Source organism: Lipophrys pholis, assembly GCF_963383615.2.
Source record: "Lipophrys pholis genome assembly, chromosome: 14".
Classification (NCBI taxonomy): Eukaryota; Metazoa; Chordata; class Actinopteri; order Blenniiformes; family Blenniidae; genus Lipophrys; species Lipophrys pholis.
The window spans coordinates 15,069,866-15,089,944 of NC_137633.1; the positions used below are offsets into that span (position 1 = coordinate 15,069,866).

At 42.0% G+C, this 20,079-nt stretch overlaps 1 protein-coding gene across 2 annotated transcripts in view; it reads right to left on the minus strand.

The window, feature by feature from the left end:
* stxbp6 (syntaxin binding protein 6 (amisyn)) overlaps positions 1 to 17,891 on the minus strand; it is a 70,484-nt gene extending 52,593 nt beyond the window's left edge. Inside the window, exons 1-2 of one of the 2 annotated variants that reach the window (XM_080480290.1) lie at positions 17,529 to 17,891; positions 5,647 to 5,846 (exon numbers count right to left, since the gene is read on the minus strand). In XM_080480290.1, coding sequence (XP_080336416.1) covers positions 5,647 to 5,800 — 154 coding nt within the window. In that variant the 5' untranslated portion in view covers positions 5,801 to 5,846; positions 17,529 to 17,891. The remainder of the gene's footprint in view (positions 1 to 5,646; positions 5,847 to 17,528) is intronic. The other variant, XM_080480289.1, reaches the window with a different exon arrangement.
* Positions 17,892 to 20,079: the final 2,188 nt, after the last annotated feature.

Below are 20,079 nucleotides of genomic sequence, written 5' to 3' on the forward strand. Positions count from 1 at the left end.
GGTTCTAAAACTGGTGCATGATGTGATGAAGCATATTTTCTTTAAATTGTGACTAAAAAATTTGCTTAAACATCACAGAAACAACATAGCCGCAATTTCTTCTTAACCCATTCCATGAATCAAACACTGCTGACTCATTAAATTAGGCATGCGAACCCACCCACAAAATACTACGCCTGCATAGACACACAATGCATGGATACACCCATAATCATGGATACCCACATGTTTTCCATATGAATATCAAAACACAAACTGTAAATGTAGTCAAAGGCACAAAGCATGTGTTGAAGACAGATAAGTGTAGGACGATTGCTTCCATCGACCCAGTACAGTTAAGTGATGGAAATGTAGGCATTCCCTATAGAAATCAACACATTAGGCTACTTCTAAATTCCCTCAATCACCCCACATTCTCTGACAACCTGTAGCAGCAAATGTTCAGATGGGATGGAAAAATATAACAACATTTCCTTCTGTAAAAAGAAAAATGAGAATCATGCAGACTAATGGGCTGCGTCCAGTGAACCTTCCCAGTGCCTTATCTGGTCGAAACGGCCTCACATCTCTGCTGCCAAACACTCTGTGGGCGGTCCAGTGTTTCTGCCCCAAGGTCCAGCCAAAAAGGCACCGCGTGAAGCCCAGCGATCAAAGAGAAATCCCGCTAACCAACTTGGTCATGTTGAGCTTCTGGCAGCGCTCCAGTACACCCCCATGTCATCAAGACCCCTGATGTTGTTGTGAAAGCGTTAACATATGCTTCTGAGTGCAGGGGAAGAACTCAGGAGTTTATGTGTACGTGAACAGGATCAAAGTCAGCTCCGAAATATCCTCACAACACATGAAAGGAGGAGTGTTTGGATTCTGGACTACATTCGGTTTAGTAAGACAAATATGATAATATCAACACTGAACTGAACTTTCCACCTTACATATGCTTCCACCAGTCAGTGTAGCTGTGGTTCACAAACGGGTCAGCGCTGATGGAGAGGAGACTTTGACCGAATGGCTCAACTCCAGATAGAAAACTACAAAACATGGACGTTTTAATGCACATAGTCACCTCTGCACAAAAGAAGATACGACCACACTTCAGGTTGTGGACCCACAAGCTCAGTATTGTATCACACTGGTGATATATGGTCTTAATTGGAATAAACAATATGTGGTAGTTTAATACACGTCTGTGAAATAAATACACACCAAGTTGGACTAATCTTGACTTTTTAATAAATAAAAAACCTTAGCAGTAAAATATTACCATGACTAAACTGAAATTAAACAACCACAAAGCATGTTTTTCATGAATCAAAGTTCACCCTAAAGTGAGCCCATGAGCACAGACAATACATAGAGTCAAACCCTGACCAACACGATCCAACACAAACCTGTAGTAACTTTTTTTTTTCACCCACATCAACTCACAGTACACAGCCATGCACAGATTACACAGCAATGAGGCAAGAGGGGGAAAAAAAGCGCCTGTTCACACAACAATGCAAGATGCTCGACCATTATAGGAAGCAACTTCGGGGTCAGCAGGGTGACACCATCGCACACTGTGCGAATCATCGGAACACCAATCGAAGAGCTCTCCCACCTGAGTCGCAGCTATTTTTCGCCTGTCAGAAATGTAGTGACGGTCGTCTCACAGCAACTCGTAGTGCACATGGATGTTTACCAACCGATAGAAAATGATAAACTATGAAAGCGCCATACAAACCATTGTTTTACAGCTTCCTATGGAGGTAAACACACAATCGCATCGTAATATCTTGACCTTGGAGAGATTGGAATGAAATCATATTTAAAAGTATCAATTTGAGATAAAATTTACAAATGCGTAGATTGTTACAGATTCTAACATTCCACCAGTTAATTCTTGAGGCCAAGTCTGTGTTTTTTATCGTATTCATTTCATGTTTGTACGTAAGACACAGGACAGAAGAATGAATAAATGAACAAACAAACATTACAACTGAACACCTCCAGCTCAAGCTTTCGTTTCTATTAAACACAATCAATTTTAATCCTCTGGATTTGTTTGCTCACCAAACAGAAATTGCTGTGGTACTTATTTCTACTTCAGGTCCGAGTTGGGAATGAATTATAACATAAAAATAAAGTCGTGCTGTCTGGCCTCGTGAAATTACGATGAATAAACAATAACAACAGTCCGAACATGAACGGGAATAATCAGTTTACTTTAGCTTTGCATTGTTTTATAATCCGGCTTGTGTTGGGTTCTCAACACAATCACACCACACAGAATTCACTTGGAAGCAGGCCGAACTCCAGATCCTCCCAGAAACCCTCCGGATTGTGTCAGCGAAGGCAAAGTGGACAAACTGAACCAGAGCAAACGGCTCAGGACATAAACACGAACCTCGTCCAGTAGCCTGTTTGAAGCCACCTTGAATATTTGGACCTTCTGGGCAAAAGAAAAAATGATTGAATTGAACATGATGTAAATCACTGTATTTCTCCAAGGGGTTTTGGCAATTTCGCTGGTCTGCTTTGCTCAGCTGAGACTGATATCGGAGCTTCCACCCTGAAGCCAAACAATCGTTAGCGAAGTGAGTCAAGCCCGTCTGATTTTGGTGGAGTTGAACGTAATGCTGAAGTAGGAAACACTGCTCTCCAAGTGGCAGCTGTCCGCGTTTCTTTATTTCAACGCGCTGACAAATGCAGCTCTCGACCAAAAACAAACAACCGCGAGTTCAACAAAGAGCCAATTTAAAGAGTCAGACTCGCCGTCAGAGCGAGATCCTACTGAGAGCTGCGGTTACAGGGTCAGCTGCAGGAAGCCGGTAAAAAGCAGCGATTTACTCCAAACCAATGATTTGCAGTGAATCCTTCAACTACTGAAATTATTTTGTTCTTTTGTTTTGGGCGTGGGGGGGTTGTTTCATACTAACTGGATTTTAATGTGAATACAGCATATGATGGAGGAATTGGAGCAACAGTGACGGCCTGGTGTTTGATCCCAGCACCCTGTTCATCTCGAGCTTGAAGCGTCTACAGTTGCTGTGCTGCAGAGACAGGCTCTCTCCCTGGAGCCGTGACATGCCACAGATTGCATAACGTTGCCACTGTATGGCCTCGGGCCTCAACTTTATCTGCTACTGGAGCCATGAGAATGTCAGTTGCCCTCCATCCCCCACCCTCATATACATACAACACGCTGAGCGACTCAAAGTCACACTACTCGCCTTGTATCTTAAATGTTGTGGGAGGCGTGCGTTGGCTGGCTTCGTACTCATTACAGGACTATAAAATACACACACAGGGTTGCACACAGACGACTCACAACAACGCTTCGCTGGCTTAATGAAATGCCACATGACTCAGTGAACTACTGTACATTACAATGCTGGCCTTCATCACTGTGTTCCCTCATGTGACACAAAACATCAGCTCGGTCAGGAGGCTGATATACTGTAAAGCAGACAGCAGAAAAAACAGAATCAGCACATTTTGGCAGAGGTTTTTAGAATATTATGAAACATTTATTTCTAAATACAGACTATCTGGAATGAAATTCTCAACATTTATTCAGATAATAAATATTTACCATAGTTGAAGGAAAGCTGTATAAGCCTCCTGAGGGCATCTTTGAAATGCAAAAAAAAAGAAGAACACTGTCATATATAATCAGTTTATTGTGATTATTAAATCATAAATCTTCACATCAAAGGACCTCATGTCAATTTTGATCTAATTTAAACAAAGACATGTGAAATGAATTGTATTTGGCCATCAGCAGTTAAAGGATTATCGAAGCAATCTACATCAGTACATCACGATAAAGAGGTTTTGAAATCCTTTTTTGTCTAGAAAGGTGGAAGCCTTGACACCCACATGCATCCTTTGTAAACCACCAAACTTATTCAATACGGGTAGATTTGGAGTAAATTCATTGCAAAAGAAACAGTGGACAGTCTATTCACAGACGCGCTTCAGCGTTTGAGTCCTTATTGAGAGGTTGGGGCTTCTGAAAATAGCAAATCTCCATAACAGTAAATCTCTATAAATCCTCCCATGATAGCAACTTTCAGTTGCAGTTTAAATTGGATTCTCTCCAAAGCACCATTGGGGATTTAACACTAACCCTGCCTCCATCACTCTGCGTAACACACACACCTTTCAGTGAGGACGAGCAGCCACACTTAAACAATATGAGGATAAATGTTTTAGTGCTCAATACATAATGGGACACTGTCCATAAAGACCTAATTGTACTATGCCTACTTCATTTAGGACAATAAAGCCATTTCAAAAAGCCATAAATAAATTTAGTGATCGATGAATGAAGTTGCGACTTGAGATTAAACGTGAAATGATCATTTTGGGAAATGTTTTGATATTATTACCCAGAGAAAAGTCATATCAGGGAATGAGGAAAAGCAATGGGGAGTCACACGAGTAAGGTGTGCTGCTCACACAAGGATGATCGCTACCTGAATCACTATGCCTCTGCAGTCTGCAGGAGGACCTTGGTCAATGTTAAAATGGGGAGGAGCTCAGAGAGCGATACTGAATGAGTTATTTTCAACTGCCTTGTGTTTGCTAAGTGAGTCAAACACAAACACAATTTTGATGATACAAGGAAGAAATTTCCAAACAAACCAGTTGAATTCATTCAACTTTCCACTAAATCAGTAACATATTCAATATAATGTCAAAAATGAAATTTTTAAAAAATGGCATGCGAACCAAGCAGTCTGTGCATTAGATGACTTTACGAGTTTCAAGAGCAGTGAAGCTGAAAACTGAAAAGGAACCGAGGGTATGAGGTCTGCTGCTGGGGATGTGACCAGTCCAGCATTACACACAGTGGATATTAGGCAGTACACATATTCACATGAAAAGAAGATTATTCACTCCTTCATAAACCCTTAAGGGTGTCTAAAACAGGGGTGTGAAACATAAGGCTTGTGGGCCAAAACAAGCCCACAAGAGGCTCCAGTCCGGCCCACGAAACCACCAAGCGAATGGTATAAATGTCCGAGAGAAGAGTACACCACATGACACTGAGACCCGAGTCAGAAGGTTTCATTGAAATGGACTTTATGCTGAGATTAAAAAAACATAAATCTAAAGCACATCATTAATTCTTACTTAAAACATCTGTGTGTACCTGGGATCTGTCTTGATACGTCTATAAATGACTGCAAGTCACTTTTAGGAACCTCTGAACCTCGGAGTTTGATAGGCCTTAAAACCGAAGAATTATCTTCTTAAGATGCTGGATTTGAAATAGGCTTTATTGCCAGCAAGAAAATATGCATAGCTAATTAATTGGAAGCAAATTAGCTGATGGTTCAACAGCAAAATATCCAGAAACACAATCAGTTTCAAGTGAAACAATTATTAGATTTCAGCCTAAATCTAATCTGTTTAAAAAAGGATTAACCCGAAGCCCAGAAGGAAATTGATTCAGCGTGGCTCTCTGTTCGACAGAGGAAACGTAAACACGCTCGTCAGGGCCAACGTTATTGAAAGAATTAAAGGAGACATGTCTGAAATGTGACTTTAGGCTGAAAGAGCACGACCGACACCAGCCGGCGGGGGGAAACATGAGCAAGCACAGCAGAAGAAGCCGTTTTACACACCAAAAGAGAAGAAGTTTTCATCAGTTCTGACCTGAAAGGCAGATGAAGGTCATGTAGTCGCCCTGACCGCCCGTGGCCAGGAACGGGATCTTCTTCTTTGTCCTCCGCCTCACCTGCACAGCAGCGAGCATCTTCTCATCGTGGGGGATGAAGACCTCCTTGTTGATGGCTGACTTGGCACTCATCTCTGAATCAGGCGGCCGGCGAGCAGTTAAAGTGAAGAGATCCAACCTTTGAAGAGGAGACGAGAGAGAAAATGAGTGCAAGAAGAAACAGACGGAGCCAACTTCAAGAAACCCGACTTATTCCGAATCATTATACGCACTTAATCCTCTACTATCAGTCCTGATTGAGTTTAAATCGGCAGATATATAGTTTCTGCTGCAGTGGTCCACCGAAAACAAACGGATTGTTTCATTCTGCCGCCAAACAAACTGTGTTAAGAGAAATTCAAGAGTGAAACCTGAAGGCTGCACAGACCAAACAAAGGAAGTGACAGACTTCAGAAGGATTGCATCCTTGCAATAGATTGTTCTCGATCCACACAATGAAGGAAATCCTGCAACGGCTCTGGCACCTTCATACATTTGAAAGGAGTTTGAAACTTGCAAAAATACCACTACAGTAATCATGTGTGCATCGTACCGAAACACTGTTGGAAAAGTCATGTTGTCCAACATCACATTTCAGACTGATGTTAAGAAAAAAAAAAGAAAAAATTTAGTTGACACTGAGAAATCACACAAATATGAAACTAAATGTCACATAAAACTGACTAAATGAAGAAACATCCCACTAACTAAGCACATCTACTTTTAAGGACATGAGGTTTTTTTTTGTGTGCTTCTAAATACGTCATTTCTGCAGCTCATCCATCTTCTAAAATGTGCTTACGTTGCATCTGGCTATGACACTCACATCACTCAAAGTCTAAATGCTTTCAAAAAGAATTATGCTCAATAAAAACTTGTATAAATTAAAGGATCATTCTTATTATCAGTACTGTGGAGTGCATTGAAATAAAGACAATAATAATAATGATCACTAGAGCGGGCACTCGGTAGAGCGCATACCTTCGCCGACTCCACATTTGTTTTCGGAACCGAGTCAGCATAGTAGCATGAATCAATCTTCAGATTTGAAATGGACCTACATAAAAAGCTCCATATGAATGAAGCTTGATCAATTCAGTTCATCAAACATGAAACAATCCATCACTCAAAGGAATACAAGAAAATTCAGCCATAATTAGATTTAAAAGAAGATATTCTCAGGTAATCTCTGAAACAAAAGCTTGAGAATGAATAAAGATAAACATAGTTTTCTCACTACATGAGTATCATTATGTGATGGACGAGTTAAAACTATAACGGTTGACCGATCACAACCTCCTCCTCGGGCCAACTGCTACTGTCCAGTAGGAGTCTCCAGTTGAAACAATCCCACACAAGCAATGTGAATTCATACACTCCACTGCTCACAGTGCAAAAGGCATGTTGAAGTAATGACAGAGGGAGTCACGGGCTTCCAAAACAGGGAACGCTTGAAATTACACCGCTCCGTTTTTCTGCCAGTCTCCAGATTCCATATCTCTAAATGTTTTGCCAATGTTCTCCTTGGAAGCACCGCCACTCACGGAGATTAAATAACTTCAGCCGAGGCTGTTAAGAGTGGTGGTGGGTCGCCGTGATACAAAACCACAATCATGTTTCCATCACAAGTTTGTTCCTGGGAGACAGAGAGTACAATGTGAGGGATAGTGAGCACGTCCTGGTGGTGTCAGGGAGAACTCTTCTTATTTGGCCGGTGTTCAAACTCTGGATTCAAACGTGATGAGGTGGGTTAATCAGATCCAAATGCTCCCAAAACGACTGTGGAACTTAATCCTTCTCTCAACCACACATACCACTCCACCCTGCTGTTGATGGACAAATCAGTTAGTGTTAACCAGTGGATGAATTAGGCTACTGTGAAGCCAAAGCAAGGCAACCAGCAAAACAATGTCTTCATCGCGCCGACTCGCTACGGTTACAACCACCAACAAACTCAAAAGATGTTTTCCAGCAGTGCAGCCAGCTTTCAAACCGTGAGCTCCGGCAAATCGGAGTCCAAGTTTCATTGACTTGCACAAGAGCACAGTTTACACAAGCAATAAAAAGCCTACGAGCTGCCTTCCATGTCTATAAACTCAAAGGCTGAAAGGGGGCCATTGTTGACCTGTGGTCATTGTTAAAGCGGGATTACGTCAGGCCAGAGAGAGCACTTCGACAGCGGTGGAGGATAAAAGCTTTGGATACAATAGCCTTGTTAGAATGCAACACAATCTAATAAATTGTCCCACTTAAGAGTATTAGCTGTTATTGTTCCATTTCTGTTGAGTGTGTTGCTTCCATTGGTCATTTCTAAGAAACCATATAGAGGTGCTTTCACAATGGAATATAAATCATCACCTCTTCGATAATCACCAAGGATATCTACCAAAATGTAAAGTCTTTTTCAGAGATATATATATTAATAAGCCTGCTGACAAACTAGAGAGCTTCTCTGCATTAGACCAAGTAAGAGAAAGTACTCAAAATGTCACTGTAATTTGTTTTGGCTTTTTTTTTTTTTTTATTTATATATAATTTTAACAGCAGATCTTCCTCCAGTACTCTCGGCCTCTTGTATCCTCCTCCCTCACACCAATCACATGCATGTCTTCTCTCCCTGAATGGATACTCATGAAGCTTCTCAATGGCCTGTTGCTCCACTATGAAAATCGTTTTCCACACACACACACACACACACACACACACACACACACACACACACACACACACACACACACACACACACACACACACACACACACACACACACACACACACACACACACACACACACACACACACACACACACACACACACACACACACAAGTGAACCATACAAACTCTTATCTCGTCTCTCTCATGTTCTCAAACAGTCCATCATGAGCTTCAACCTACTTCTACTTAATGCTGTCCATTCTGACAAATCCCAGCTCGGCAACATCACACACAGCCTCCCGTCTTTTGGTCACTAATCAACCATCTTACCTTCCCAATTCACACACGTACAATGTTTTTCACCTGATCTCCTTCATTCATTCCTCTCTAATGTAAACGTCACTTCTCCAGGATCGAAATTCTAACTTTTCCTGCAATGGAGGCACTAGCAGCCTTTTCCAATCTGCTCTTTTTCACCCACTTACCACCCTCCTCTCTGCCCTTTCAGCAATGCAAGCAGCCACCGTAAACAAAAATCCACGCCAAGACTGTGTGGAGAGTAATTAAAAGGGCTAATAAATAAGCCTCTCTTTGGAACTTAAAAGATGTCCAAATTGCAAACGCTTTGGCTCGCAGACAGACGCGTGAGGCTCCTGCAGAAAGAAGCACAGAGTTGTTTTGCATTCGAGCCAACTGTCAAAAGCAAGCGAGCCCTTTCAACTGGGGGTCTTTTTCCGGCAAGTCAGACACGGTGCAAAGGCTGTGCAAACCTGTTTGAGGCGTGCACATCATACTGAGAATTGATAAAGACTGAAAGAGCCGTGCTGTGCCAATCCAACCTCAAAAGCTCTGCGAAGGCCTCGGTGTCACATCCACTGAATAAGACATTTTCCAATATTCAAAATTATTGTATTGTTAACCAGCTTTCAGGGTCTCGTCATAATTTTACAATGAAAGTTTAATAATAAAATTCTAAATTATTTATTGCCTGATTCTTGTTAAGGGGAAACTTCATTTCAAAAAGGATTCTTTTAACAAGAACCTGCAGCACACTGATATCATTTTGATTAAGCTAAAAAAATTAATAAAAAATGAGGCTACCCCCTTCCTCTCACTGCCGTTTGGATAAAAACTGGATGGTATAAAAAAAAAAAGGTTAACAGCTGAGAAGTGGCTGGTTTTGTTTGCCTTCTGATAGCAGCGCAGTTCCTCTCTGAGGAAGCCCTAATCCGTACAATTTCTACATCATCCTCAAGCGAAGAAGGAAGGCTGCCCACATCTCGCCTCAAGCTGTCACCAGCGCAGATTCCCCCTCAGGTGGCCCACTGAAGCATGACGGGAAGCAGAGACGAGGAGGGGGGGTGGAAGAAAAAGCAAGAAGTAGGAATAGGAGGAGGAGGAGGAGGCAGACAGGAGCCTTGAGGCAGTGAAATGTAGCCAGCTACAGTGCACAGCTTACGGTTTGACTTTGAGCAGACTTATGCAATGCTCACAGCGCAGGGCTGAACAGTGGTAGCAGCCGAGCTGCTGCTGTGGCAGTAAAAAGAGTGAACATGTATTTAATGGCTGCTTATCGCCCCATTCTACAACAAAGCCTCCTTTCAAAAACACTTTATTAACTGCGGTTGCGCGTTGTGGCCCCGCTCGTTCCCTCGTACCTTGGTGTGAAATCACTGCTCTCCCGGGGGCCGCACCGGAGCGTGGTCTCTGAGTTAGTCTGCACAGCCCTTCATAAAGCGGCCAAACTCACGAGGAATTGGAAAGCGGAAGAATCTGACGAAATGGGCTCAGAAGACAAGCAGATGCACCTTATCAAAGTGAGCCGGAGGTGCGGCCCTGGAGAGACATGAAAAGTCAAAGCCGAAACCAGCAGCTGGCAGAGACCACGTCCATCTGCATCCCATCTATTACCACATATATCCACTCTGCCGCTCAAGTAATTAAAAGTCTGGTAGCTGATGTGACAATTACTTAGTGAGCCATTATGGATCAATCATATAAATATGAAGCAGTGAGCTCTAATTTGCTGTGGGAGTAAGAGAATGTAGGAGGTGGTCAAGTGAAACGCAGTAAATATAGATTTTGTACGCGTGCATGCTTGTCCTGCCTTTAGAAGAAGCAATTAGTTTTGCACCATTAGAGTGAAAACGCCTTGAAAATACAGAACAGCTCAATTTGTCAAAGGACTGTATGCGAGGTGAGACTTAATTGCAGGACATGGGTTATATTTAAGTTAGGGTGAAGGTAAAAGTGAAAGTTTGCATCTGTGTACACCAAGCAGCAGAAAATGATAAACATGGAGAAATACATTTTTCTATCTTATCTTCAAGAACAGCCACCACTGAAAGCAAAAAAGTATTTCTCCTCAGCCCCGTGAGAGATTCCCTGTGGCAGCTTCAATCTAACCTTTGGATATTTATGGTCCTCTGCTGGGTATGGAAAAACTACATATTCCTATATAGACAGTACTGCAAAAACCAAGCAGAAAAAACAAGAATTAAAGTTTTGCAGGAGGCTAAAAGAAAAAAAAAAAACACAATTCTTAAAGAAACTTAAAAGTAGATTGGATTTGGGGAATTTTTGACAGAAAATGTCCGACAATTTTTTTGCCCCGAATTCAATAAAATACTACACACATTCAAAAGGCAGTGTTTTTCCATGCGTCCGTGTGCACTAGCTGAGAACATACTGGTGTGTCAACATGCATATTTTCCCTTTTTTTTTTTTAACCCCCTTTGGAAAGTCCACAACAAGATACAGAAGAGTTGATCAAGAGCAGCGCAGAAATATTCCTTCCAGCTGGAGCATGAGCCAAACAGCTGAATTACTATGTTATACAAAATAAGTACATCAAAACATATAACGTAATCATCTGGCAAGATCACAAGCTAAACAGATATAAATAAAAAAAATAAAAAAAAACCTCTGAGAATTACTTTACATCTACTCCTCCCACTCACACTAGACATCCTTTGGAAACTTGCAAAGACAAAATAGTTGCTTTCATGCATTCAGAAATAAAACATCTTGCCTCATCGGCAGCCTTTCACGCGTATCTTTCATGCTGAATTATGCACAACCTTGATTTTAAAGAGAGCGACCTCCCACGGTGCTCACATCCTCATAGATTCAATCTTTAGAGAGAGTTGCCACTCATCCGTGTCACTAATAGTGAGCACCATCCAACAGCGCCACACGAACAGATGGCGAACGTTACCTCTCATAAAATAATTGAGAGATTACAGCATCCGCCCTGCTGCTCTCATGGTGTCAACGCCAGCCTGCGACGTATTAAGATTCAGAGCAGCAACAAATAACGGGCAAACCTTAGTGTTGACACACTTACAGGAGAACATATTTTTCTTACTCATAAATAGTCAATCAATCGATAAGAGCCAGTAATGGCAAGAATTGTTATGTTACACAGCTACTATGTTCCAGGTCATGCTGAGGAAATACTCTCTCTGGTATTTCACAAGACATAAAACACGGTGAAAAAGAGCCTAGTAACAACAATATCTCAACAATTTATTACCGAAAAACTACTTTCAGGGAATCAAGCAGGGCTGGATTGTGAAATACCAGGTCTATCAGTTTCTCTGAAAAAAAACCCCAACCCTTGTTAATACTAAATCCAAAACAAGCACAACAGAAGGGCCGCTCACTCAAGCGGGGTATGACGGCATTCCTGATTCAGCTGTCCAAGTTCTGAGATTGAGGAACCAAATCCCTCCTTCAGAGTGAGCCTGTGCCAGCCAGCAAAGCTCATTAACAGTTCGTTTGCCCAACTTCCACTTCCAGAGATATGCAAATAGGCTTGATTTTGTTGGAATCAAAAGTATGGCAATGAAAGGGTGGAAGGATTTCTCAAGGTGACGTTTGAGCAGTCACAGGTCTATTACCTGTGCGAAGTAGATTTTATAATGACGACCACGACAATGTACTTCGATTCACATTAATACAATAGACCTGTATGTCATCTACATATAGTCGGTGCCTTCAGGAAGTCAAAAAATTAAGCAAAGCTTGAAGTTGTAGTATTTCTATACAAGGAAATGGTTTGATATGGAAGCATATAAAAAGAATGTGACTGGATCCTGTATTTTATTTGCTTTAATCGTGATTTTCTGCTGCATTCCTATTGATCACTGTACCTCGCAGAAGCCGTCACACTGTGCGGTGTTGTGAAACGGTGGTTGTGTAATTTCTGATATTGTCAGTAGAAGATCTCAGTTTGTGGTTGCACAAACATGACAACAGCCCCTCTAACTGCAAGACCACAGATTGTGAACAACAACAATAGAAATTGTCACGATCGCTCTACTTTCACCTGGGACGGGCCAAAAATACTACCCGAGAGAAGTGACAGCAGCTCAGCTCAAAGCCAGCAACAAACACTCGGACACATCCGGTCATAAGCCGTTCTCCACGTCTCCCCGCATTTTCAAACGACTCAGGTGAAAAGTTGTCAATATTTGTTGTTTGTTTTGTTTGTGATGCAACAGTACACCCAGATTCCCCACAGCAAAATGAACAGTCGTTTGATGTGTGAGTCAGATTCTGAACCGTTCTGTTTACCGACGTCGTCAGCGGGGGGGGGGGGTTGACACACACACACAATACACTGCAGAGATTCTTGATTTCTCACAGCCGAAAAAGTTTGCGCTCAGCAGATGAATCAAACTGATTTTCACGAACACTGAAATCCATCCCGACATCCAGCTGGCAATTTGAGTGACTTTATTGTTGAGGCAGTGCTACAGCGGTTTGCCTGAGACTGATCTTATTGGATCAAAAAATATCTGCCTCAAGCTCCATCCTGTAATTTCCTCGTCATGTCTTCATTCTGCCTTTGAAAACCTATCACTTTGTGAAGGAGTCACTGCAAGGCAACTATATATATATATATATATATATATCTGATAAGGACTCAGCAGCTGTCAATGATCTCTTGAAGGTTCTGCAAAGTTTCTTATGCAGGGTTTTCTTTCACTTGCAACAATTAAGTTTGGCGTTTTTTTTAAATAATGTAGAGGACTGGTCCATGAAGTAGGGTTGTCATAAGAACGGAGTTCAGTACCAAGTGGATGTTGATAGAAAATTCTCCGTTGTGCAGGAAGTAAAATAGAGTTTGCATAGTTGCATCAGGGGAGATTGACATGATGGCATGTGTGCGAGTCGAGCCAAGGAAATCTCTTGTTGGCAAACAAAACATAAACACTGGAGAATTCTGGCGTCCACAGTCGCACCTCAGCTTGTCAACAAGAAAAACAGTGGGAGTCACACTTTTTGTCAAAGTCTCAATTATAGATTTCCAAAAGCCAATTTGAAAAAGGATGCCTCGGGGTTCACAGGAAACAAAAAAAAAGGTGGAAACACTGCAAAGCTCATGAAACACCACAAATCTTGTTTATGTCATTTCTAACCATGTTTTTGTGATGAAGTGGCCCTACCAGCACCGTTCAGTTTACTTTAAACACTGGAATCCTACTGTGGATTGGCTTTGTAAAATTGAAATAGCCTTTTGATTTTGTTATTATTTATCGACCTATTTATTAAAACGTTAAAAATGTTTGTTCTGAATGATTGTTCTAAGACAGGTTTAGTTTTACCCTACTGATGATGTTGTTGTTGAGAGAGAAACTGCAGGTTCAGATATTTAGTGCATGTGCTTGGCAGAGGACCCAAAGGCGCGAGGCTACCATTTGTTGGATTATGACTAAATGCCTCTTGAGTCAGAGTCCCGCCTGGACGTAATGAAACAGTCGCACCGCAGAACTTGGGTTGTTCCGATGACGCTCACAGAGCAGGGCTGCCGAGATGAGCGGACAACCTGACTGCGTCAGGATAATATATTTGTTGATTTTCACGTTAGTTTCATGTCTTGGAAGCTGCCACTAACGGCGTGAATCTCAGGGTCTCTTTCCATCACTTTTTCCAAGTGAAAATGGAAAACACTGTTTGCGTTTGGGTGTCCGCTCACATGACAACAGTGCTCGGAGCCACTGACAACGGAACTTTATGAAAATGGTCCATTTCATTGGAAACGGCCAAAACTTTTACTTTTCTGAAACACTGATTCATGCACACCACCGTCATAGTAACTAATGTGAAGGATAATCCCAAAGAAAAAAATGCAGAATGTGCTGTTCACTCTGGAATTTAACACCATTTCTCCAATAAAGTGGACATTTATTACACCGTCATCTGGATTACATGTGGAGATACTTTTTAGTTCTTGAAAATAACCGATAGAGTGGGCCAAAACAACAAAGAAAGACCGTTTCAAAGGAGCGTAAATGTTTACAGCTTAATGTTCTCTGCGTGCATACCCATGTGGTTTTATTCGAGTACAGCACCCATTAATATCCCTACATGACAATGACATCATTTTCATCACAAACGCGAAACCTTTCTAAAACGATAATGCGAAAACGATGCATTTTTTTGTTGTTGTTGTTTTTTACAGTGATATTGAATGAGTATCGAGAATTAAGGGGATCGGCAAGGATTGGTAGAAATTACAAAAAGACATCTCTCTAAGCTTGTCTGTCTTTTGCTAGTGGAAACATAAATTATATTTTCCGCCGTGAGACAACAGGTTGTCATCAGAGAGTGAATAGTGCAAATCCTGCTGACTACTACTTTTATGTAAAAGGAGAAAGAAAATATTGATCATGAGGCCAGAATAGCGATTCATCACAGCGGCAGACTAAACAATACCTTTGGGTTTACCCTCAGAAGGAAAGATATGGAAGGCCCCATCCATTTCCCTTGGTGACTCAGCTGCTAGTGAAGGTTATATAGTGCCAGAGAGGCATGGTTTAACCATCAATCAATGAATGAAATGCCAGCGCCCCCCTTCAAATGAGCTCAATCTTTATAGCTTAGCACCTTAATGCTGTAAAACATTTCAGACGGACTTGGTAAATAGCAAAAAGTGCAAACATAGAGCACTCCCCAATGGACGTCTCCAATATTGTGAGGATCATTACCACAGTGACTGGTGATGTACTGTCGCAATGGCAAGAGGCATCAGGAATACAAGAGTGAACGTGTGGTAAGTTACAGTCTTGGTCCAAAGCAGCAGATCTGGATGCTGCATTTAGAGTAACAATCCAACACCAAACAACACTACTCCAGAAAGTCTTCATCTCACCACTTCTCCATTCAATATGTTGCAAAACAGAAGAGTTGCTCAATATCGAGAAGCAGGCCACAGTTCTTCTGCAATACAGGAACAGGTCCTTTGTGTTTTGGGATCCTTGGGGAGGAATTTCAATGTCATTTTTATCTGACACACTGTCTGGCAGCTTTTGTTCCTCTTCTCACTCGTACAATTCAGACAGAAACAGCCATCTTTATGTCTTCATGTCAGCTCCCAAGGATACGTCCCCTCTGATAGCAGAGCGAGCTGAGGTGGCAGACCCACAGGGAGGTGGGAGGGGGGACAGTTTACATTATGCTGCTGACTCTAATTGGACGCTGAGGAAGTGGCAGACACTTATCTCTTATGGCATGCCAGAGCAAATTAAACCCTGAACTACAGCAATAGGAAGAGGCAATATTTGAAATATAAGTGGGTTAGTTAATGCCATTTGAAAACACAAGGGAAGGAATAAAGGAGAAAGCCTGAGTCAGAAATACAGAGACGGACACGTGCAGAAAAAGGCTCTTCTTTGCTCTCTTTTGAGATTTCTCAGCTCAAACTCCATGAATCTAACCCAAACAGAGAACAAATATTTTCGAAAAGCGGACATTTTGCTTAATCCTTTTATCTTGCCTTTGTTTTGGGGACCCTGAGTGGCTCCTGAAGGCTCCAAACAACAGCTCACTTTGCATATGCCTTGGGTTTTACTTGAGCACACATTCAAATAGCAGCAACAAACACTTATTTTCAAATGTTTTCAGCCTGTTTCTATTTTTGATGCACTAATTTATCAAAACTGTTGCATGAGTGTTTAAGGGTTTATGGTTAATCTTGTTATCTCTGCTGAGGTCAAATTTACACTTCAAACACCTCACTACACACGGTTCATTAGCAAACATGCAAACCAGGATCATCAGATATTCTGGGCCCTTAAAACGTGGCAACTGTTTACAAGTATACATTTTGGTCCTCTAAATAGAGGGTTACCGGATGTTTTTCGGCAACTCGGCTGTGCATGTTGGACAACACTACAAATGCACTTTGTGCTGAAGGGAATATCTCATACATTGCTTCTTCTCCTCAAATATCTGACTGAAAAGTGTACTTTACTTTTGCTTTCAACAAGACTAGTTATAAGCTTGAAATCCTGAGGTTCATTTTGCAAAAATGCAGACCGGGATCATCACATATTGTTACAAGATTAAAATGCGACAAAGTCTTAGTTTTAGATTTAGAACTACATGTTTACACTGATCGGGCAAAAGAAGAATTTCCGAGCTGCTTGAATATACACAAGCACAGAATTCCTAACAGGCAACTCCTCTATTCAGGTTGGACACCACCCCAAATCCACCTTGTGTTCTCTGGAAATGCACTTGGGTGTCTGATTCTTCTATTCAAAAAGGATGTATTTGCATGCTTAAAATGTGACTAATGTCCAGTGTGTGGACAATATTCCAAGTTTACAGTGTGATCATGTGAGAGAAGGGTTTCCTTGTGGCTTGATGATGAGAAAGCAGAGCATGTCTAATAGGCTGCTCCTCTATTCGAGCTGGACAACACCCCAAATCCACTTTGCGCTGACAGGATTGTCTGACACGCAACTTCTGCTTGTGATTGGACTGAAAAGGTGCCTTTTGCTTCCAATGTGACAAAACATCACAGCAGGAACAAGGAGGTGCGGTTCATCTAGTCGAACGCCACAAAAATGACCATTTATAGAAAGTAATTCTAATGAATCCGATTTCGTGGATGGAAAACATTAATCGCAGTTCGCAGGAGACTTGATGTTTGTTTAGTTTCTTTTTAAAGCGTGGCTCGTAAAGTGTTTAAGTTCTCCAGTGCCACGCAGGCTTATGTCACTGTGGAGTGGCGGAGACACTGTTGACGCAGTCTGTGCCAACTGACCACCGCAGGCGCGAAAAGCGTCTCCGCGTAAACATGGAAAAAAAAACTTTACCCGTGCGTAAAATATGCTCAAATGCATGCAGATACATGTAAACCCGAAGCTTACCTATGCGTCTGAGAAAGGTTTTTGTTTCCACGTGCGGATCCCCAAATCCTCCACCCGGTTTAATTTCTCCAGCTGTCACACTTTACGCACTTTTTCTTCCTTATTGTCCGCTCGGACTGAATTAACGCTCGCATTTCGCGTTCAACATCGCGTCCTTCCACTTCTCTCGGAGTTGTAGGTTTGTGACCGGCTGGAGGCGAGTTTTTCTTTTTTTCTCTCTCTCTCTCTCTCTCTCTCCTTCTTTGCTGCCGTTTTTCCCTGAAGAGCCAGTCTGTCTGTCTGCCTGTGACTGTGTTTGTGTGTGTGTGTGTGGATGAGAAACCAGTAGCAGGTTCCCAGAGACGCGCAAACCCGCCCGCCAATAGCGCGGCGTCACACCACTGCGCGCGCCCCTCACACACGCACGCGCACGCACACACACACAAAACATTTAATGTTATTAATAGACCCTCTGTTTCTCTTTTGCATTTTTATTCTTTCCAAAAATAGTTTGACACTTTTAGAGCGCGGTGGCTTATCCAGATAGTTTTTGTAGGGGGAGGCAGAGTGTGCCAACTTAATGGGGGGGGGGTTATACTTAAGTCATAAAAAAAGGTTCTTGGACTCAAAAATATTTTCTGTTTACAGAAAGTCTTCCACACATGGAACGACATGAAGAAAAATATGCCTGTGCGCTGCAAAACGCTGCAGTATTTAAACCAGGCCAGCTGTGGTGCTGTGACAAAGCCACCTAAATACAACAAAAACAAAGAAGAACACATGCAGCATACAGAAAACACTCAAAACACAGGACCCTATATTGCATGTCGTTCTCCAGAGGAGGCGTGGATTTTGTTTTTAAAAGCCAGTACAAACTCTGTATCTGCGGTAGCGTGAGCACAACCCTGTAATCCAACATAGTGGTGGTGTTGGATAGTGAGTACTTTCACATTCATTACCTCTGGGTGTCAGTTTATCAAGTTAGTAGTTCTCCTAAATTCTGGACAGACTGCCTACCCTTGCGAAGCCCTCTTTTATTATCTTTTACATTTATTTTTCATGTCTTGAATAGGTGAGTCTGTATTTGATCAATTTCTGTCACAAAATTACTAACTTCAAGCATTTACATTAAGTGTAAGCAGTAGTGAAAGAAATGTTGGACCATCGGGCTTAAGAGAAGGAGGAAAAAAAGAAGAGAGTTTCATAGAATATAGCTTCATAGAAGATGCATCTTTGGTGGTGAAAAACTGGTGAAAGAAAGTTTTGAATCGTGTACACTGAAGCAGTACCACACCGCCAAATACCCCGAGACGGCGTGTAAGCCCCAAAAAGTTGATCCTCAGAGAAGATTAACTCATCGTTACAGAATATAACAGAGAAACTGTATTTTATATATAGTGTTTGTAATTGTACAGGATGTTGGGCGGTCGCCCAAGTTTGAAAAGGTAAAAATGTGGGTCTCTTAAGAGAAAGGTTGGAAACCACAGATTAGTGGAAATGAGTGGGTAAACTTCGGAGATGTGTCCCCTCTGGAGCCGTATGGTCAGATAGTGGTGAGCGCCCCCGCCTCACAGCGAGAAAACTCCCGGTTCAAATCCAAGCATTGTTGAGCCTTTCCCTGTGGATCTTCTCGCTGTGTATACATGGGGCTTTTCCAGGTGTCTCCTCCCACAATCTAAAAACACCAATGGGGAATTGATGACTCATAAATTGCAAGTATGTGTGATTGCAAGTTTGCAGGATTGCATGTCTCTCGGTGTTTTCCCTGTCGGGGGAAAGTCTGCCTTCGCCCATACTCGGCTGGGATTGGCTGAACCTCGGTTGGCTGTTTTTGTAATGAAACCACACATGAGAAAAATACACTATAGGTATTGTTGTTATTGTCTATCAAGGTGCACACATGTAGAAAAAGGTGTTTACTATGGCCGTGGTGCTCGTGCGCAGTTTCTGCATTTTCAAAAAGTTGCGTTTTCAGTGGCTCCAAGCAACATTGTCGCGTGAACAGACTCCCAAAGCACTATGAAAGTTTGCTGTTGGGACTTGAAAATGTTGCTGTGTAAACAGAGCCTTAAATACAGTATGTCCCAAACACATGTATCGTCAGCATATGTTTCTGTGTCGGTTAAATAAAATTCAATGAATCTACCTTCTCCCAATCATTAGTATGGCTAAAATGTTGTTGTTTTTTTAAGTGGCAATAAGGAGAGAGGGAGAGTGCATTGAGCCACAAAAGCTGACAGCAGTGAAAAAGTCATGTTTTGCTGCTGTGCACTCTCAAGGACTCTGTAGATACTTTGTTTGAGGGGAGGATTCCACCCCCTGAATTTAATTTGGGTTGGACATGAAACCCCATGACCCACCACAAAACTTGGTGCCTCTAGAAAATAATGTACAGTAACCAGGACATTTTCCAAGGTTATCCATGAAGAAGGGGGAAAGAAAGCAGCATCTCTCAATTGCTCTTCTTTCCTGCCAAGTTTAAGACTCCTGCTGTGAGTTGAAGTGCTTACTTGGGTTTTGGAGGCTGTAAGCCTCAAGTAAATATCTCTGATTGCAGCTCTGCGGCTTTGAT